General features: G+C 43.0%; 1 protein-coding gene across 4 annotated transcripts; it reads left to right on the top strand.

The window, feature by feature from the left end:
* Positions 1-772: 772 nt before the first annotated feature.
* On the top strand, positions 773-20,689 carry LOC116050058 (gastrula zinc finger protein XlCGF71.1-like). Of its 4 annotated transcripts, none has more exons than XR_004104985.2 (3): positions 773-947; positions 1,054-1,132; positions 20,536-20,689. XR_004104985.2 is itself a non-coding variant. In XM_035998001.1 (3 exons), exon 1 carries the CDS (start codon positions 10,499-10,501, stop codon positions 11,102-11,104), a length of 606 nt encoding a protein of 201 aa, XP_035853894.1. In that variant the 5' UTR covers positions 10,314-10,498; the 3' UTR covers positions 11,105-11,674; positions 19,288-19,293; positions 20,536-20,546. The 4 variants fall into 4 exon arrangements, 1 of the variants encoding a protein (XP_035853894.1); XR_004104984.2 differs by lacking the exon at positions 20,536-20,689 and adding an exon at positions 9,232-9,941; XR_004896451.1 differs by lacking the exon at positions 20,536-20,689 and adding an exon at positions 9,232-9,941 and having other exon boundaries at positions 779-951; positions 1,071-1,132.
* Positions 20,690-22,500: the final 1,811 nt, after the last annotated feature.

The raw sequence follows: 22,500 nt of genomic DNA on the forward strand, positions 1-22,500 counted from the left end.
TATAAAATAGTGTATGTCTAATTTATAACTTGTAATCTGTAAAACTTTAATAATGCTCTTTAAAGAAGTGGTAGAGAGGGAGGAGAGGCAGACAGACTATGCAGAGAAGTCTCTCTCCTCTTCCCTTTAGTGAAGCGTTGTAGAGTTGTATGGGCCCTGGGTATATACAGTACAGTTTGCAACTCACGTCCTATTGCTTTCATCGTAAAGGTTTCAGACAGACTCAACAATAGAAACATGTCGGGAATTCATGTTTAGTCTGGCTACACGTAAATATTAAATTTTATCAGCCGTGGAGAGTAGCTATGCCGTACTTCCCTACAACTGTAAGGTACTTTTAATTGAGTATTTTCATTGTCTCCTACTTGCCTATTGTGCGTTTTACTTCTCTATTTTTTATAGCTTTAGTTACTTTGCATATTCATATTAATTATACAAAATATTATGAATAATCTACGATGTATTAAAGTGGATAAAGAAGAGACTTTATTGATCTGGTGGTGAAATTCACAAGCTAGCTGCCAAGTCAAACTTCCAAAAGTAGTGTAACGCATTACAATTCAGAGACAGTAATATTGTAATATAACTAATTACTCTCAAATGACAGTAACTAGTAATCTATAATGTATTACATTTTGGAAGTAACTTGCCCAACACTGTTCACAGACTGCTTCAGCTCCTAAATCAGGAACATGTTAGTGTGGTGGGACGTCGGACGCAGCCAGAGTGTGACACATCTGCCCGGAAGTTGTTGGTACCATAGATATCTATGGTTGGTACGACCCGCAATACCGACCGTCCCCGGAACTAACGTTAACTGTTTGTGTGTCACATCGTGGTGAGGACGGCGGAGTAAAAGGCGCCAGTGTTTAGTTTCTTAAGAAGAAAGAAAGGTCCCAAACTGCTGGATGTGGTTTTAAAAGCTGGAACAAAGCTACACAGAGCAGGTTGGTTTTCTCTTTTAATGTCGCAGGGAGTCGGTGCTAAAGCTAAGGTTAGCCGCTAGCAGCTAGCTCCTGCTAAGCTAACGTGTTGTTGTATTTCCTGAAACAGGTCGGGGAGAAGAGGAGCAGAGCCGCGAGGAACTTTAACATGAAGTCTGAGAGGAAGCTGTCAGCGGACCAGGGGACAGGTGGGACACGTTTACATCTGAAATATATAGAAATATATACAAGCTATGTGTCTATACATGTATATAGAAACTATGTGTGTGTACATGGATATAGAAGCTATGTGTGTATACATGGATATAGAAGCTATGTGTATGTATACATGTATATAGAAGCTATGTGTGTACATGGATATAGAAGCTATGTGTATACATGTATATAGAAGCTATGTGTGTACATGGATATAGAAGCTATGTGTATACATGGATATAGAAGCTATGTGTGTACATGGATATAGAGGGTTTTCACGACGCGTCATCAGACACGAAGTCGCCATGTTGGAGGTACTCTGCATCACAACAAAGCACAGGCACTGAAGTAGATCCCGAACGATGTCAAGGAAAATAATTAATTATTGGCGTGTTTTAGGTTGTACCAATAGGTCAGACCGAGAAAAACATTTGGAATATTATCGACTTCCAAAAGTTATTAAAAACCAGGGAGAGGAATGAGAAGTTATCGGAGGAAAGGAGGCGCTTGTGGTTGGCAAAGCTCAACCAGGATCTACGAGGGAAAAATCTGTCTTGTTCGGTCTTTGAAATGAAAAAATAAACGATTGAGAGTCACTTGGCTACACCTTGAGTATCACAATGATATCATACAGTTAAGGTTAGGTTGATTAAAGACGTTATTGCATTACTTACTTTGGCCTTCACAACACATTGGTTGTTAATGACTTGGTACTGTGTCTCCCTCATCCATCACACACCCCATCAGGTTATAAGCCTCCAAACTTTTGTAGGATTTAAGGTCTTCCGCTGTCTATGGGCTCGGCGAGAAAACCAGGTAGTTGACTATATCGGGAAATGCAACTGAAGGAAGAATAACCGGCCGCCATGGGTCCAAGAAGAGGGAGCCAACTTGTAGGGATCTGCACCGCCAGTAAACTGTAATTTCTCAAAATATCGCGCCTTTTTTGTGGTCTAAGTCCTTCCATGCCTTTGCATCTTGGACGCGTTTTGATGAGCTTTTCTGTTGTTTAGATATAAAGTATTAAAGTATCCAAAGTGCACAATACTCCATTACTCCATTCAGTTGTTTACACCAAGAGCCTCCAATATGGCCGCGCATCCAGGTTACCGCCCAGAACGTGACGTCGGTGAAAACCCTCTATAGAAGCTATGTGTATACATGGATATAGAAGCTATGTGTGTATACATGGATATAGAAGCTATGTGTGTATACATGGATATAGAAGCTATGTGTGTATACATGGATATAGAAGCTATGTGTGTATACATGGATATAGAAGCTATGTGTCTATACATGGATAGAGAAGCTATGTGTGTATACATGGATATAGAAGCTATGTGTGTATACTAGAGGTCGACAGATTAATCGGCCGGCCGATTTTTGGCAATTTTTAACATAATCGGCATCGGCCAATATCCCAGTATATCAAGCCAATTAATAGGCAGGTGCATCTGCGGGCAGCCTAGTGTTAAAAACATGAATAGGTGACATTTTTTACAGCGCGCCCAAACCAGCTGCCTCCAGCCCCTCCCCTCGTGAAGTCTTGTCGTGTGTCTCGCGCAGCCACTTCAGGCTCAGACGCTACCGTTAGCAGTAGCATGTAGCTGGTGTTCTTGCCTTGGGATTAACTGTACTAATAAAACCGTACAAAACACCGCGGCCACATCGCTGTGGAAGCTCCCCGAATGTCATTTATCAGAGTCTGGTTGTTACCCCTGTCCGTGGCAGTCTCATCCACTCCTATAACGGAGCTAACTGGAGCTAGCTAACCGCTAACGGAGCTAACCGCTAACGGAGCTAATCGTTGCTAACAGAGCCTTCAGTTCTCCGTGCCTGTATCCATTAACTGCATCTATGGACTCGAGCACGAATAAAACCCTTAATTTGATTAAACTGGCTGGACGAGTTTTAAATTACAACTCAGAGTTGTTTGAATGACAGAAATGTGCTGAGATAAGATCCTGATGAGGTCAACAGGACATGTAGGCTAACAGGAGGGTCCCCAAAACACAGAGAAAACACACAAACTAATGAACAATGATCTAACAAACAAGGTGAAGAAGAACTGACTTCAGAGAGCCCTGGTCTGATGGGATTCAACAGGAGTTAGGAGGAAATGTTGAGATTAATAATAATATGTCACTTTCTGTGAAGCAGTTTTGTATTCTCAGAAGTTTAATAAATGCTGCTAAGTGCACTACACTTTATTTTTTCATTGAAAAGTTTATTTGACAAAGTTTATTTTCTTCTTACCTGTTTCGTTTATTTAATATATTTTTCATACATTATTTATACAATATAGGCTACAGTACGTTTTTACATTATACATTTTTAATTGAAGTATACAAGTGTAGGTTGGTGAAGTGTTCAATAAATGTTTTTGTTGAGAAATTCTGTGTATATTAGTGTTACATTTTATCTTTCAAATAGAGGTTTAAAAACAAGCACATATCGGCCAAAATAAATCGGCCATCAGCTGACCCTGATTTCTAAAGATCGGCATCGGTCGACCTCTAGTGTATACATGGATATAGAAGCTGTTTCCATAGCTGGTAAAAGTAGAGCTTTGAAACATTTCTTTGTTGTGTTTGGAAAGACGTTGCCATTATTGGACTTACAAGACAGTTAAACAGTTCAACAAATCAACAGTGAAAACACCTTAAACTGTGAATTTCCCCTTTTAGAAATGTGTCTTTTATCCAGAACACAAGACTACTTGAGTAGTCAATGTTTGTGATTGTTAGGAGCCGAAATCATGATTAAAATTGCAACAAACAAAAACACACACACACACACACTGACTCACACACAGACACACACACACACTCGCACATAGACGCACACAACGACGTTGGTGTTCTAACCTCTGGTGGATTTGTGAGGACTATGGTTAACTGCTCCTCAGATCTCTGCAGGGTAAATCCAGACAGCTAGCTAGACTATCTGTCCGATCTGAGTTTTCTGTTGCCCGACTAAAACTACTTTTGAACGTCCACGTTCCACCAAAACAAGTTCCTTCCCGAGAATATTTAGCAGAGGCACCGTGGCTCCGTCCGGAGCTTAGCCCCGCCCACGACAATTGTGATTGTTTTAAAGAAATGCCTGTAAACCAGAGCAGGTTTTTCTCCCATCCAGGAATGCTGTGTGGACTAGACAGACCTTCCTCTGCAGCGCTGTGGAGGAAGGTCTGGCTAGTCCACTTAGCTCTGAGGACGACGTTATGTTTGCAACAGGCATTTCGTGACCAAGTCAAACATCCAAATGTTAGTTTTAGGCGAACTATATAGAGGGGTAAGGGAGTGATGCAAGCACGGCAACGGTCTTTATAGCGTTAAAATCAGAAAACAAATACACCAAAAAAAAGTATGAACTAAATCTAATGTATATAGCATACATATAGAGAAACGGGTATCTCTCTCTCCCCCGCCTCTGCCCGCTACGCTGTGTGTGTGTGTGTGTGTGTGTGTGTGTGTGTGTGTGTGTGTGTGTGTGTGTGTGTGTGTGTGTGTGTGTGTGTGTGTGTGTGTGTGTGTGTGTGTGTGACGGCCGGCCGGCCAGCCAGCCGCAGGACACGCTTGTGGAGTTTAACTCCGAAAAGAATACTTATCCACATGATAAAGGACGTCTTGAATGACCCAAAAATATCATTAACCTTCTGCCTTTGCAGAGCAGAATTGTGGTTATCTGAGGTTTATGTTGGTAATAGCGCTGAACGATTAATTGCATTTTCGATAATATCGCGATATGTTAAAACGCGATTTCCTAATCGCAAAGGCTGCGATTTGGTCACATGACTCGCGAGAGCAAATCAGTCTGCACTCCGCAGAGAAAGCATCAACTAGCACGCTAACGCTACGCCGTACCTGGAGCTGATTTCTGTCATTCAAACAACTCTGAGTTGTAGTTTAAAACTTTTACAGCCATTTTAATAAAATGAAGGGTTTTATTCGGGCTTGAGTCTATACATGCAGTTAATGGATACAGGAACACAGAACTGAAGGCTCGGTTGGCAACGATTAGCTCTGATTAGCCGTTAGCTCTGATTAGCCGTTAGCTCTGATTAGCGGTTAGCTCCAGTTAGCGGTTAGCTCCGTTATAAAGATATGAGTGGAGGAGCTGCCACTGAGAGGGGTAACAACCAGACTGATAAATGACGTTCGGGGAGCTTTCACAGCAGCGTGGCCGCGGTGTTTCAACAGTTTTATTAGTACAGTTAATCCCACGGCAAGAACACCAGCAACATGCTAACGTAACGATAGCCTCTCTGAACAAGAACACCAGCAACATGCTAACGTAACGATAGCCTCTCTGAACAAGAACACCAGCAACTAGCTAACGTAACGATAGCCTCTCTGAACAAGTGCACACGGCAGCACGCAACTTCACGAGGGGGAGGGGCTGGAGGCAGCTCCTCTCTGTGCACTGTAAAAAATTACGTGTGTGTGTGTATACTATATTTTTACTTATTTAACTGTCTAGTGTGTAATTGTGTGTTCATACTATACATTATTATATTATTCTTTGTTGAATAATACAGAAGACAAAGAGCTTAAAAAAATAATCGAATCGAAATCGCAATATTTGGGGGGAAAAATCGCAATTAGATTATTTTCTAAAATCGTTCAGCCCTAGTTGGTAACCGCCGCAACGTGTTGTTACATTTTTCGAGAGGTGCACTTAATGCTACGGCGTTGGTTTGTGTCTCCACGTACCTACGTACGTAGCCACGGCGTAGATTTTACTCAGAAGCATAAATCACGCTTAAGGCATTCAAATTAGCGGTGAGAGTCAATGTTATTGTCAGCTAACGTTGCATATAACGTCAAAAAATACGGATGAGTAATGTTCCATTTGCAAGGTGGAAGCTTAAATAAGGCCCTGTTGCATTGGATTCCAATGTTATGTAAAAGTAAACATTTTAACTATCGCTCCACATTCATAAAATCCTTTAATACTTATAGTCTAGTTAACACTGCGAGCTAACGTTATCACTACAAAATGTCATTATTCAGGCTTTTTAAGTGATATAACTGGGAAGGCTTGTCATTATATAAATAGATCACAGGATTGGGTTGTTCTGCAATTTCAGTGTGGAAGATAATAATAATAATTTTTAACTTCTGAAATTCTTGCAGCCTTACCTTTTTAAAGCTTAGTTTCGTTGATTGGCTATTAGCAGCGAGTTTGAGTGTTGATTGGCTTATTTACTCATATAACATCTAGCCAATCAGATAGTGTTTGGGGCGGGACATTAAGTCAAACTCAGTGGCGAGTGAAACCAGATCTGTTTGGTAAGACTAGATGTAAATATCCCTTATTTGCATAATTGAGACAAACTGCTAAAAGAATTTAAGGGATAGTCAAGTGAGAGATGGTATCCTCCGGGTTCTCAAGTAAGCACCCTCTTTCACTGTTTCGCTGTTGGGCCCACGACACCTCCAGAGGGTTCATCGGTGAATCCTCGCATCCCGGGCTCACCCCCTAGATGCCATCTGCTCACTTGAGGGCACAGGTGCAATTATTTGAAGTAGATGTGTCTACGAACTCTCCACAGCTTACTTCCACCGGTCTGACTTTTGCTGTCCAGCCTCACAGCAGCCAGCTCAGCATACCTCAGCTTCTTGCGCTCAAAGGCCTGCATCGCTGCATCCTCCCAGGGCACTGTAAGCTTGATGATGTAAATGAGCTGGAGTGTGGCCGACCATACGAGGTCTGGTCTGAGGTTGGTTGACGAATCTCAGCTGGGAAGCCGAGCCTCTGACCTAAGTCTGCCACCAGCTTCAAATCACGTGCCCTGCTTAGCCATCCAGTGTCTGGTTCTGAGGTGGAGAGTCTGGCTTGGCCATCGCCTTCCCGGACAAATGTCATTGTCGGCAAGTGGTATGAAGACGGAAGGCGGGCATTCACATTCGGAGGAGTCAAGGAGCCTAAACTGCATGTATCAGAGCTTCAACTTTCCAGAAAGTATGGTTTTGTCCATGTTCTCCAGTCCGGTCACTATCTAATTCCTGAACTGATCTCTTTGCTCTGTGTCTTTGAGGGAGGCATTGTACCACCTACCCAGGCTCGGTGGTACAATGAAATACCCAGATATGTTGGTCTGACAGCTTCGCCTTGACGATGGAGATGCTTCTGGACTTGCTTAGCTTGATCTTCATCCAAGCCAGCTGGATGTTCTCTTGACGCTTTCTCAACAGCCTTGGTCATTGTAAGTGTTGTGAGGTCATCCATGTATGCTCAAACATGTGGCATCCTCAGGCCAGGTCTGATGCACTGTCCTCTGAACTACCCAGCAAGAAGTAGACCTTGATGAGGCTTGTGAGGCCTGCTGGGTAAAAGTAGTCGAAAGCAGTCCAGAGGAGGAGGCAGTGGGGGACTGAAAGCTAAAGCTGCTGAACTTCAGTCGACTGACTCGAGCTGCTTCTCAGAAAGTAGCTGCAGATGCGAGTACCCTGTTGCTCTTTCTTTAGATACCCTTTCCTGTCCTGATGGATCTTTAAACCTGTGTGTGTGTGTGTGTGTGTGTGTGGTAGGGCTGTTGGAACGAATGCCGAAATTCGAATATAATTCGAATAGTAAAAAAATCAATACTATTCGAATGCTGAAATTACTATTCAAATGTGACTTTTTTTTATAAATATGTTGGCTAACATTAACTAATCTCCCTCTTCTCGCCTTGGCCTACCCGCATGTGTCACTCATGTCACGTCTTATGAACAATAACTTAGCGGGAGTGAGAAACACAAGGCATTGTGAGGTCTAAGATAACGTTAGTACAACATTACGGAGCTAGCGTTACGTACCGAGTAACGTTAGTACATGGGGGAGTGACAGGCTGCGGCTGGAAATCGTAAGAAGGATGGGAAATAGTTTTAACATGACTTTAAAATCGACTTCCACCGTGCCAAATTGCTTATGTTAACATTAGTTAGCTCTTTCTTGTTTTCTAACTGCGTCGCGAGGTACAGTAACGTTAGCGTAGCTGGGAGCTTCATGAAGACAGCTAAAGGTGCCCTACAGCTGTCAAAGTTAGCTTCTACTTATATATTACCTTATAATAGCTGTATTCTCAGTAATGTGACAATCTGCAAGAAACAGGTTGCTTATAAATCACTAAAATAGTAGCAACAGAACCGTTTGGCTTAGTTATTAATGCAGTTAGCATCGTTTGTTACCTAGTTTATGACAAATGGTTTCGACTGTGCTTTCTACCATGATGTCCTTTTGCTAACCGAGCACTGTTAGCCTTTACAACAGAGCCGCTTCACTACATTTGTTGATAATGTTTCATTCCAGAGTTCTCTGTTGATTTGTGTTTGTCGCTGTGTGCTCGTGGGGGAAAATGAATGTAAACAAAGTTGCGTGCAGGTCCCCTCAAGGCCAGGCTAATGTTAGAAGCCCCTCTAGTGGACGGAATGTGTAACAACAACCACATGCTTGTAATGTCATCGACAATGCATAAGCCTGAGTAGTGTAGTACATATTATTTTACAGGCTGCGATTGAGCATTAAATATTCGAATATTATTCGCTATCTTCCACTCTCGCTGGATCCATGCTGTCCCTAGAAACCAGCTGCACTTTCACAGCACTTACTATTTCACCAGATATCGGATCGGTTTTGTAGGACTGTATGTATATCCCTTATTTTCATATTTGAGACAAACTGCTAAAAGACAATGTGGGATGGTCGATACACAGATACAGTGGTTATTAAAGCTCACTGCAAGTAAAAGTTCTGGCTTAGAGGCGCATTACCGCCACCATGTGGTCTGGAGTCACTACGTTCTCATTATGAACTCTCTCATCAGTCTCACTCCGGAGCGGCTGAGACAAGTGCGTCAACTAGTGGTCTGGTGTTTGGCTTGATATCAAACTGGTTAGAACATTTTTACACCGGCCCAAACCTAGCATGAAACTGAGCAGAGCCTCATCCTCTCTAAATGGTGCAGCAAGTTATCTTACCTTCCAGCTCGGAGATTTTCTCAGACAGACGGACACAGCTTTTACAGCCAGAGCAGAGTTGAGGCATGAGTTTTTTTAAGGGTATCATTAAGATTTATATTAATAAATGTCTGTCTGTGTTTCAGATTTACCTCCAGACGTTCTGGAAGTGATTATTGGTGAAGAGGAGCAGCAGGAGTGTAGCTCCAGTGTGAAACCAGCAGGAGCCAGAGCCCCCCCCACACATTAAAGAGGAACAGGAGAAACTGTGGAGCAGTCAGGAGGGAGAGCAGCTTCAAGGGCTGGAGGAGGCTGATATCACCAAGTTCCCATTCACTCCTGTCCCTGTGAAGAGTGAAGATGATGAAGAGGAAGCTCAGTCCTCACAGCTTCATCAGAGACAAACTCAACACATGAAAACAGAAGGTAATTGTGACGTTTTGAAGGAGAGCGTAGAACCTCCGTCAGGTTTGAGAAGTCATGTGACTGTGTGTTGATGTGATCACACAGCAAATGTTAACGCTTATAGACAAATAATCAGTGCAACTGTCTTCTGTTATCTGAGCCAGTGGAAGCATGTAGATGTTAAACAGAAGAGGCCCCAGAATGGAGCCTTGGGGAACTCCGCATTTCATATTTGTCCGTTCAGATGTTTATCTATAGACACAAAGTAGTCTCTGTTCTTTAAGTAGGATTCAAACCAGACTAGAAAATTAAATAAGAATAAGATAAGCCTCAGGTATAATTGTCAGTCTTTACAGCACTCGGGCTGAAAGTTATAATGCAGAAACATGAAATACCAGTTTTTTTTACCACGTCAAGAGATTTGAAAAGAGACTGTACTGTTGATGCTGTCTCGCTGTGTGTTTCCTGTTTCCTGCAGATGTGCAGCAGCTGTTGGTGGTTAAAGAAGAGGTTCCCCCTGAGCAGCAGGAGTGTAGCTCCAGTGTGGACCAGCAGGAGCCAGAGCCCCCCCCACACATTAAAGAGGAACAGGAGGAACTGTGGAGCAGTCAGGAGGGAGAGCAGCTTCAAGGGCTGCAGGAGGCTGATATCACCAAGTTCCCATTCACTCCTGTCCCTGTGAAGAGTGAAGATGATGAAGAGGAAGCTCAGTCCTCACAGCTTCATCATAGACAACCTCAACACATGGAAACAGAAGCTGATGGAGAGGACTGTGGAGGACCAGAACCAGCCAGGAACTCACATCCACATCCACTTTTACAACCAGAGACTGAAGACCAGACTGGAGACTCTTCTGATCCTGAGACTGATGACAGTGCTGATTGGAAGGAGACCAGAGAACCTCAGTCAGCTTTAAACTCTCTAAGGAAGGATTCAAGTTGTAAGAAAACATTCAGCTGCTCTGAGTGTGGGAAAAGATTTAACCGTGAGTCACATCTGAAGATACACATGAGAAGTCACACAGGAGAAAAGCCTTTCAGCTGCTCAGTTTGTACTAAGCGATTTGGCTACAACTCAGCTCTGAAGAAACATATGAAAATCCACACAGGAGACAAACCTTTCAGCTGCTCTGAGTGTGATAAACAATTTGGCCAGAAGGAACATCTGAAGTTACACATGATAACTCACACAGCAGAAAAACCTTTTAGCTGCTTAGTTTGTGATAAAAGATTTGGCAACAAGTATAAGCTGAAGACACACATGACAACGCACACAGAAGAGAAACGTTTCAGCTGCTCACGTTGTGATAAACAATTTGGCTACAAGTCAGATCTGAAGACGCACATGAGAACTCACACAGGAGAAAAACCTTTCAGCTGCTCAGTCTGTATAAGATCTTTTTCAGAGAATGGAGATTTACGGAAACACATGAGAACTCACACAGGAGAAAAAACGTTCATCTGCTCAGTCTGTAAGAAATATTTTACACAGAGAGGAGGTTTACACAAACACATGAGAATCCACAGGAGGAGGATGATGATGCAGAGGGAACTTACAAGAACTACACCCGCGCCCCCCAGCGCTGCGTGGCCACACACTGCTCTAAATGCCTGAGCTAACTGCCGAGTCAGAAACCAGAGACGGCTTCACACTTCACACTTAGACTGAGGCGTTGACAAACCATTTTTTAATTTTCCAAAGCAACTTCCAATGAGTGCATTGAAGGTTCAATCAGAACAGCTTGTAAAGACTATACTATACTATACTAGATTATAAAACCAGCGTCAAACTGTCAGTGAAGACAAAATTCTGAGAATGTGTGCACTTTCTGACTTCTTCAGAAAAGCCTGATGGTCGCTCCATAAGTGACCAAACTGATGTTAAAAGATGCTCTATTCCCACTGATTGCTCTGCAGCCACCGTGGTGCTCGTGCGTGTCTGTGTGGGGGGGAGCCGCTAGGAGATAGATAGATAGATAGATAGATAGATAGATAGATAGATAGATAGATTTTTATTGTCATTGCATATATTGCACAACAAAACTTAGGTGCTTAGTTGGAGCAATCCAGCATTAAAGGGCAACTACCGTTTTTTCTACCTGAACTTTCCTATGTTTTAGTGTCTAAGTGAGTGATGGGAGCAACTATCTTTGACATTGGTCCAGTATTAAAAGAGATCGCTGCAGTCGGCAGCGGAGAAACAAGCTGTAATGTAAGTTAATAGGGATGTTCTGCAGCTTGTATTTACCTTCACAAAAGTGATCGTGTCTGACAACATTATGGAAAGGATTTCTAAGGAGGTCGACCTTTCTGTTAAAGAGTAAGATCCTTTTTTAAACAAAAACATCCGCGAAATTTCGTTCGCTAAACCCACCAGACTCCATGTAAATAAGCATTCATAACACATCAATACACTTCATTCAAAGTGGACAGAAACTAAATAAAACTATGAAAAGCCATTTTGGTTCGTCTTTCCACTTTTCCAACCATCACAATTCTAGTTTTGGTTGAAATAAACACGTAGTTTACAGATTTACGTGTTAAAATATGCTGGCTCTCTACATGATGAAAGTATAGTTTTTTTTACATGGAGTCTGGTGGGTTTAGTGCTAGTGCCTTCAGAGCTGTTTCTGGTTAAACAGAAAGGTCTTTAAGAGGTTTTAAAGGTCTGTCTCTGTAGGGATCCTTTCCATAATGTTGTCAGACACTTAGAATAATAATCTGAGTCTGTCAGCGGCAAAACGAGCACTTTTGTGAAGGTAAATACAAGCTGAACAACTGCTCTGTTAACTTACGTTGTAGCTTGTTTTGCCGCTGCCGACTGCAGCGATCTTGCTTAATACTGGACCAATGTCAAAGATTGTTGTTCCCAGCAGTCACTTAGAACTAAAAACATAGGAAAATAGTGTCCATCGAGCCAGGCTGAGGAGGAGAGACTAGGTCGAGTCGGGCTAAGGAGGAGAGACTACGTCGAGTCAGACTGAGGAGGAGAGACTAGGTCGAGTCAGACTGAGGAGGAGAGACTAGGTCGAGTCAGACTGAGGAGGAGAGACTAGGTCGAGTCGGGATGAGGAGGAGAGACTAGGTCGAGTCAGGAGGAGGAGAGACTAGGTCGAGTCGGGATGAGGAGGAGAGACTAGGTCGAGTCAGGAGGAGGAGAGACTAGGTCGAGTCAGACTGAGGAGGAGAGACTAGGTCGAGTCAGACTGAGGAGGAGAGACTAGGTCGAGTCAGACTGAGGAGGAGAGACTACGTCGAGTCAGACTGAGGAGGAGAGACTAGGTCGAGTCAGACTGAGGAGGAGAGACTAGGTCGAGTCAGACTGAGGAGGAGAGACTAGGTCGAGTCGGGATGAGGAGGAGAGACTAGGTCGAGTCAGGAGGAGGAGAGACTAGGTCGAGTCGGGATGAGGAGGAGAGACTAGGTCGAGTCAGGAGGAGGAGAGACTAGGTCGAGTCAGGAGGAGGAGAGACTAGGTCGAGTCAGGAGGAGGAGGAGAGACTAGGTCGAGTCAGACTGAGGAGGAGAGACTAGGTCGAGTCAGACTGAGGAGGAGAGACTAGGTCGAGTCAGAGACTAGGTCGAGTCGGGATGAGGAGGAGAGACTAGGTCGAGTCAGGCTGAAGAGGAGAGACTAGGTCGAGTCAGGAGGAGGAGGAGAGACTAGGTCGAGTCAGAAGGAGGAGGAGAGACTAGGTCGAGTCAGAAGGAGGAGGAGAGACTAGGTCGAGTCAGAAGGAGGAGGAGAGACTAGGTCGAGTCAGAAGGATGAGGAGAGACTAGGTTGAGTCAGAAGGAGGAGGAGAGACTAGGTTGAGTCAGGAGGAGGAGGAGAGACTAGGTCGAGTCAGGAGGAGGAGGAGAGACTAGGTCGAGTCAGGAGGAGGAGGAGAGACTAGGTTGAGTCAGAAGGAGGAGGAGAGACTAGGTGGAGTCAGGAGGAGGAGGAGAGACTAGGTCGAGTCAGGAGGAGGAGGAGAGACTAGGTCGAGTCAGGAGGAGGAGGAGAGACTAGGTCGAGTCAGGATGAAGTAATTTGGATAGATGCGCATTCACAGATTTCCTTAGGGCTGGGCAATAATTCAATACGATTATCGTCTTTCAATGGAATTATATCGTGATTTACAATTATGTTGTCTAAATTGATAATAACAAGCACTAACTCAATTTACTCAGGAAATCTGTTAGGAAACATTTTGAGGGAATATCATTTGAAGAATTTCGATTTTTTTTTTTTTTTTAACATCACACTATTTTTGTGCATGCATGTAAACATAGTCAGCATTTAGCTGTGAGGAAATGAAAAAAGGAACATGCTCAAGTGCCTTAATATGATAATGATATGACTAAGAAGTTACGTTTTTAGGAAATCTGGGTGTAGGTAAGGAACAAATGTACCTGTGCTCATGTCAAATTTGTGTGAGTGTGTTTGAGTAGATGATCAATGGTGCTCTTTGCAATATGTGCGTAAGCTTGATTAGATCATTACCCTTCCTGTTAACACATGATGAGCTGGTATTGACAGGTTACATCAGTATGGGACAGTGGAAACGTACAGAATACCCAGAGACAGGATGAGAGACATAGGCTGTGAAACAACTGTTCTGAGTGTGGTCATGTGAGAAAGACAATCATTTATAATGTCTGCCTATAACATGTATAATAATCAAATAATTCATAAGTTATAATGACTCTCATTAAATATAATTGCACGTATGTACCGGATCTTGATTTCAGTTAGAAGAGACAGAAATGTGTGTAGAGAGGTCGGGGGGGGGGTCAAACTGCCAGCACAAGACTGTCTCCTGGGGGAAGCGTTGATTAGGTTAAGATATGTCTAACTAGACAGAGTTCACAAGGAGATGGAGAGCATTGGACTGATGATGCACTCAGAGCTGTGGACGACTATGTACTGTTAGGAATATTTACCAATACTGAAGATAACAGTCCTCTTAAAAGAATAGCTGTTCTTGGCAAGATAACACATAGTAAGTAAGTAAAGTTTATTTGTATAGCACAACACAAGAAGTCACAATACAAGCAAATTGAAATACAAATAGAAAATATAACAAACAGCCATAAAAGCCCCTCGACTAAGTAAAAGCCTGCTAGAACAGCAGAGTCTTCAGCTGCTTTTTAAAAGATTCGACAGAATCCACACAACGTAGCGGGAGAGGCAAGTCATTCCACAGCCTCAGAGCCACTGCTGGGAATGACCGGTCCCCTCTGGTTTTAAAATTAGTGGGGGAACCACTAATGGCCTCTGACCTACGGGTGGAGGTATGTAGCTGTATCAAATCAGAGATGTATGAAGGAACCTGACCGTGCAAGGCTCTGAAAGTAATGACCAGGATTTTATGCACATACACATAAAGCAATGCATGTCTTCACACAGAGCACTGATATTAGAAGGGGAAGGGGTGGTAGACTGGTTTGAAGTAGATGACATTCCTCTTGAGTGGAAAATACCTGGGAGGAAGGAAGGGAGGGAGGGAATCCTCCAGGGTGTCGACTACTCCCATTGGATGGACCATCGTGTGCACCAACAAGGAAGCGCCCAGTCTGAAACAACGGTTGCCTCCCACCTTAGTATTAGCCAATCTTAATAGCTTGCACATTTCTATCTAATCTCATGTAACCGGTATTCAGTATTCTTTTGGGGAGGGGGGGGCGACGGAGTAACAGCACCCGCTGACTGTGGCTTCTCAAACTGAAGGAATCCTTGTATACCAAGGGTATACAAGTTCTATTATTATTCCATCTATAATAGACCACCTTAAATGAGAGACATGTTCGTCTTCTGTCCTAACCGACCAATTGGAGCCCGTCATAGCGAGGGAAAAAAGATTAATTTTTTCACTTGAAGCTGTTTAATCACATTATTGATGATTATTTCGTGAAAGCACCAATAGTCAACTTTACAATATCGTCATAAATATTGACATCGATGTATTTGGTCAAGAATATTGTGATATCTGATTTTCTCCATATCGCCCAGTCGTAGATTTACTGATGCTAAAATGGACAATACGCATTGTGCATATACTTTACACAGAGTGAGCAGCAGCTTCTTGTGGAAGTTTGATGAAGTGAAACACGTTATTTGTCAAAAAGAAACACGGTTGCTGTAATGAAAACCATAGGCGCCGATACATGTGCCGGAAATCCCGAGCAGCCACGTGTGCCAGACTGCCAGTCGGCTCCATTCATTTAAAATCAAACATTGCAGTTGGTGCTAAGTGGAGCGTCTGTCATAGTGTGATTGGTTATGTCGGTGACATTGATTCTTAATTTCCCACGAAGCTGATCGCGGTTACGTGTCAGTTAAACTTCTCATCTCCAGTCCTATCTGTATCTGTGAGAAGTGGCGCTGTCCTGAGTTGAAAGCCTACTTTACGGCTTAATTATCGAGTTAACAGGCGTGTGTGTTCTGTCGGCCGCTGTCCATTTCCTAAGGTTCAGAAATGCAAACAATTTTTGACTACCTTTTAAAGTGATTCTCTGCTCTGTGATGAGCTGCTGCTGATCTTCAGCTCATTAGACAGTCCGTTAGCTCCATCTAGTGGACAGAGAGCAGAACTCCATCTTATTACTCAGTTCATTTAAGAAAGGGGGGCAGTGCAAATGAATAAAGAAGCATGAGTACACATGGGTAAAAAAATGCCAGAATTAGCCAATTTATTTATTTTGTCACACGCAGAAGAGAAAAGACAGGAAAGGCAGTAACAGTTTCCCCTCTGAGGATCAATAACATGATTTCATATCTCCATATTATCTCAAAATATATTTAAGAAATACATCAAATTAATAAAAAACTATATGAATACATATAAATCCGTCAGTACAGTCTGTCTGCGTGCGTGCGTGCCTTTGGACTAAAAAAGGTGGTACATGATCTTGGTAAGCAACTTTTAGTGCATAAAAGTCACCAAAATGAAGGAGTTGAACCTCATAGTTAAATACGAAATGAGTGGAAAACTACTGTATTCTTCGGGCCTGTGTGTTCATGAAAGAAATAAAAATTAAGAATAAAGAAGACTTTTATTTTGACAGCGGTCCCCCCGGAAGTGGTGTTTGTTGTTGTTTCCCCGTGAGGAGAGAAGCCGTTAGCTGAATCCAGATCAGGGAATCCCAAACAGCGTTTGTTAGTTTGTTGATCAGAGATGGAGCGACACCGGGAACACACGGAGGAGACCAAGCCGAGGGGAGAAGGTTAGTCTGACAATCTAACTGCTCTCACAACCACGCTAAGCTAACGCTAGCCTGCTAGCTGCTAGCATGCAGCTAGCTCCTGAAGCTAATGTGTTTTTATCAGCGTGCCACCGGCTGGTTGGGACACGTGTCTGCCAAAAAGTGATCGCTGCCCACAGGAGAGTGTTTATAAACGTCAACAACGTGTGTTACTGGATGTACTGGCCCTTTAAGAAGGTATTTCAACAGGTAGAAAGGTCAGTGTGGGCTATAATCTGTCACGTAAAAGCCTCATGAATGAAATCTAGTCATTTTGAGGCAGAAACAACCTTTTTCAACACAAGGTAGAAGCTGCAATCACTTTTTGGCAGGTGGAAAAAAGACTGGATGGTTATAATGTAAGGCAATGGCTCCCAATCTGTAAGAGCCATGTTGTATTGTTTCTGGTTTTTGGTTCCATTTGCAGATTGGAAGCTTGAATTAGTCCCTGTTGCATTGGAACCAGTCGCTCCACATTCATAAAATCCTTTAATGCTTATAGTCTAGTTAACATTTCAAGTCATATACAGTAACTGGGGAGGCTTGTCATTATGGGAATTGATTACAGGATTGGGGAGTTTTGCAACTTCAGTGTGGGACACGCTGTCAGCAGCAACATGTTTAAGAGTGTAGATTGGCTATTAGCAGGGAGTTTGGGTGTTGATGACAGTGTTTCCTCTATGTTGATTTTGTAGTGGCGGCCCCCCATGGCAAAATTTCTGCCGCCACAGTATCGGAAATAGGGCAGACGCACAATGTAATGGGAGGATATCAAACAGGTCACTTCTTATAGGTGTCTGGGTATCCACCTGGATAACCTCTTAAGCTGGAGTGACCACGTAGATTATGTATGTTCCCGTTTACAGCAAAGACTGTATTTCTTACGCAGACTAAGGGTGTTTGGTGTCAGCCAGAACATCATGTTTTTATTTTATCAGGCAGTGATGGAGAGCGTTATCAGGTATGATGACGGCGTGGTTCGGCAATCTCTCCACACAGTCCAAATCAAAGTTGCAGCGCCTGGTACAGACTGCTATGAAGGTGATGGGGAGGACTGATAAGCTCTCCCTTCAGTCCATCTATGAGCAGTCTGTACTTAGGCAGGCGCGGAGAGCATTGTTGGACCCGTCCCACATCCTTCAAACAGAATACGAGCTCTTGCCTTCTGGCAGAAGGTACAGAATCCCTAAAACTAAATTGAACCGTTTTAAATATTCCTTCGTACCAGTCTCCATCAAAATTTTAAATCAGAATTTTAAATAGATTTGTACGATTTGCAATGATAGGCCTGAGAAGTGTGCAATAACTCGGCGTTCTGTATTTTTATTTTTTTTTACGTGTATTTATTGTCTGTAATAGCAGCTACTACTATGCACTGCGCATTTTTGAGTCCATGACAAATTTCCCCTAGGGGACAATAAAGTATATTCTATTCTATAGTCGCGGTTGCCTTTAGTTAATTTCTTTTAGATATTGTGCGTTAGGTTTAGTGACTTTTAATCTGGTCTGAGTTTTAGAAACGTAGTGGTCGTAGAGGTGGTGACGTATAACTGGCTCATTTTACTAGTAATATTGCATGGTTTTAATGTGTTATTTGGGTTTATTTTGATATTCGATATTTGTTTATTTTGACATTTACAAGCATGTTGTGTTTATTTGTAGACTTTGCCTTTTGTTATACGATCCACCCATGATGACCATTACAACCACTTAATAATAATTTCCACATAATTAGCTGTTACTTTAACGAAATTCTCCTCTCCTATTGTGTTTTGTATTTTTAGGTTGTTTTGTCTTTTATTTCATTGGTTCTTCTCCCAGTATTTTTTTTACAGTTATGTTTAATTGAATATTGGGTTTTTTTTGTGTTTGTAATAAATCATTTTTGAGTTGTCCAAATCAACCTCGTCTCTGATTATTGATGTGGGCTTGCCTGTGTAGTGGGAGTCCCCGGTTTGGTACCAACTGATATCAAATTACATTTTAAACTCTTTGGGTGAAAGTCCCAAGGTGGCGTTGTCGACTGTGTTAAATTTAGGGCTGAACGATTTTTGAAAATCGTTGCGATTTTTTCCCCAAATATTGCGATTACGATTCGATATTCGATTATTTTTTTAAGCTCTTTGTCTTCTGTATTATTCAAGAAAGAATAATATAATAATGTATAGTATGAACACACAATTACACACTAGACAGTTAAATAAGTAAAAATATAGTATATATCTACACACACACTGGTGTTCTTGTTCAGAGAGGCTATCGTTACGTTAGCATGTTGCTGGTGTTCTTGTTCAGAGAGGCTATCGTTACGTTAGCATGTTGCTGGTGTTCTTGTTCAGAGAGGCTATCGTTACGTTAGCATGTTGCTGGTGTTCTTGCCGTGGGATTAACTGGACTAATAAAACTGTTGAAACACCGCGGCCACGCTGCTGTGAAAGCTCCCCGAACGTCATTTATCAGTCTGGTTGTTACCCCTCTCAGTGGCAGCTCCTCCACTCATATCTTTATAACGGAGCTAACCGCTAACCGGAGCTAACCGCTAATCAGAGCTAATCGTTGCTAACCGAGCCTTCAGTTCTGTGTTCCTGTATCCATTAACTGCATGTATAGACTCAAGCCCGAATAAAACCCTTCATTTTATTAAAATGGCTGTAAACGTTTTAAACTACAACTCAGAGTTGTTTGAATGACAGAAATCAGCTCAAGGTACGGCGTAGCGTTAGCGTGCTAGTTGATGCTTTCTCTGCGGAGTGCAGACTGATTTGCTCTCGCGAGTCATGTGACCAAATCGCAGCCTTTGCGATTAGGAAATCGCGTTTTAACATATCGCGATATTATCGCAAATGCAATTAATCGTTCAGCCCTAGTTAAATTGCTAAATTTTGGCTAAGCCCTCCATTGGGCCTGGTTACACATGTATGCTCAAACAGGCAGCATCCTCAGGCCAGGTCTTGTGCGCTGTCCTCTGACTACCCAGCAAGATGCTCGAATGATCACCTCCATGGTCATGGTGAAGGCTAGTGGGGATATGGTGCAACCAGCCATGATACCCACTTACAGAAGTTACGACACTGTGGTTTAGGGCTGCCACCTCTTAGTCGATTAGTCGACTAATCGGTCGTTTTGGTCTTAGTCGACTAAGATTTCTTTAGTTGATGAGTCATTTTTTATGCTTATTCATGCTTAATTACTCATTTCCAAGAAACTTATGAGCACATTTCTGGTAAGTACAAGATTTAAAGTGGTGCTTTTGCAGGATTAATTGTGGAGAAAGTCAGTTTTACAGATGGTTAATTAACTACATTTATATTGTGCTTTTCTAGTCTTAACCACCTCTCAAAGAGCACAGCTCTGTCGATTACATCAACTAATCCATTAATCGACAAAATCATATAAGTGTTAGTCGACTAAGAATTTCTTTAGTCGAGGACAGCCCTACTGTGGTTTATTGTGACGTTGTCAGGCACAGCTGCACGTCCCAAAAGTAGGCCTTGATGAGGCTTGTGAGGCCTGCTGGGACCCTAAAGTAGTCAGTGACGTACTGAGCCAAAGCTGCTGAGCTTCAGTCGACTGACTCGAGCTGCTTCACAGAAAGTAGCTGTCGATGCGAGTACCCTGTTGTCCTTTCTTTAGATACCCTTTTGTGCCCTGATGTATCTTTAAGCCGGTGGTGGTGGTAACCTTTGCCCAGCCGCAGCTTGTGCCTTGCCTTGCTGCAGACCGGCACAGCTTTTACAGCCGGAGCACAGTGGCGACATGAGTATTTTTTTATGAGTATCCTAAAGATTTGTATTAATAAATGTCTGTCTGTTTCAGATTTACCTCCAGACGTTCTTAAAGTGATTGTTGGTGAAGAGGAGCAGCAGGAGTGTAGCTCCAGTGTGGACCAGCAGGAGCCAGAGCCCCCCCCACACATTAAAGAGGAACAGGAGGAACTGTGGAGCAGTCAGGAGGGAGAGCAGCTTCAAGGGCTGGAGGAGGCTGATATCACCAAGTTCCCATTCACTCCTGTCACTGAGACTGGAGACTCTTCTGATCCTGAGACTGATGACAGTGCTGATTGGAAGGAGACCAGAGAACCTCAGTCAGCTTTAAACTCTCTAAAAAAGGCCGATATACACTTGAGATGTAATTCTCCTGAAAAACTGTTTAGTTGCTCAGTTTGTGGGAGGAAATTTATAAAAAAAGGATCCCTGGAGACACACATGAGAACGCACACAGGGGAGAAGCCGTTCAGCTGCTCCGTGTGCGGAAAGAAATACCCAAAAAGGTCAAATCTGCTAGAACACATGGGCGTCCACCGAGGGGAGAAACGACAGAGCTGCAGCCGCTGTAACAGGAGGCTTGTTTTGCACTCGGGAGTCGAGTGCCATCAGTGTGTTTACCCGGCTCCTGCTGGAGGGAGATTTAAAACTCAGAGCTCCGAGTGTGATGAAAGACGTTGCAGCTCGACTGAACAACCAGAGACTGAAGACCAGACTGGAGACGCTTCTGAACCTGAGACTGATGACAGTGCTGATTGGAAGGAGACCAGAGAACCTCAGTCAGCTCTAAACTCTCTGAAACATGATTCAAGACGTAAGAAACCATTCAGCTGCTCTGAGTGTGGGAGGAGATTTGGCCGCAAGCAACATCTGAAGGACCACATGAAAACCCACACACGAGAGAGACCTTTCAGCTGCTCTGTCTGTCAGAAATCGTATATGAAAAGTGGAAGTTTACAGATACACATGAGAGTCCACACAGGAGAGAGAGCTTTTCGTTGCTCTGAGTGTGGGAATAGATTTGGCCGCAAGACACATCTGGACGATCACATGAGAATCCACACAGGAGAGAAGCCGTTCAGCTGCTTGGTGTGTAAGAAGTCTTTTGCACAGAGTGGAAATTTATACAAACACATGAGTACCCACGGGAAATATGGAGGAGGAGGATGATGATTCAACACTTAGGTACCCTTAGTGCACGATCCAAAGGGAAGTGAAAGTTCAGCCAAATGCAGACGATGCTCGGATAAACTTGTTATTTCACCTTGCCTTTCAGGGCTTCTGAAGTTTGAGTAAAACTTGTGTGATGTCAGCTTGTTAAATGTGAATATGTTCTAGTCTCTTCTCTCCTCTGGGACAGTAAACTGAAGATCTTTGAGTTGTGGACAAAACAAGACATTTGAGGACGTCATCTTGGGCTTTGGGAAACACTGATCCACATTCTAGAGACCAAATAATACACCCATTCATCCAGACAATAATCCACACATTAATCGGGCACGGTAAAAGAATGCTCCGTAACAGGGGTCTCAACACCCCTTCCCTGAGAGATTGTATGAAATTGAGTTGCATATTAAACTGGGTCTACGATAACGTGCAGGGTGGCCTTTTTTGTGGTGCATACCACTAACACTAAGCTATTAAAATAATTATTGGCATTCATATATTTACGCATCATGTTTTAATGTTAAACATACATGTAAGACTTGTTGGAGCGTGTGAACACGGCGTCTGTCTTTCATTCCTTCAACCAGCTTCTAGAAAAGGTCGCCTCATATCCAAAAACCTGTTGATATCAGAGTCTTTGATAATGTTTAAAAGTAGCTGTGTTTCTCCTTCTTATCAGGTCAAACTGTCGGCTGGTTGGTGTGTGTACAGTAACCATAGCAACGCACAGAGCTGACCGTAAGCCGTGAACAGACAAGGGGCCGTGAACTGTCACAAACTGCAGTAAAAATCCTTATTGAGACGCATGTTCTGAATGCGTTGTATACCTGACCAAAGAATGCCTCTAAAA

This window comes from Sander lucioperca, chromosome 23 (assembly GCF_008315115.2).
Source record: "Sander lucioperca isolate FBNREF2018 chromosome 23, SLUC_FBN_1.2, whole genome shotgun sequence".
Lineage (NCBI taxonomy): Eukaryota > Metazoa > Chordata > Actinopteri > Perciformes > Percidae > Sander > Sander lucioperca.

Coding starts and splice junctions, on each gene's coding strand:
- LOC116050058 (XM_035998001.1), top strand. CDS start 10,499: ATGAGAAGTCACACAGGAGAAAAGCCTTTCAGCTGCTCAGTTTGTACT.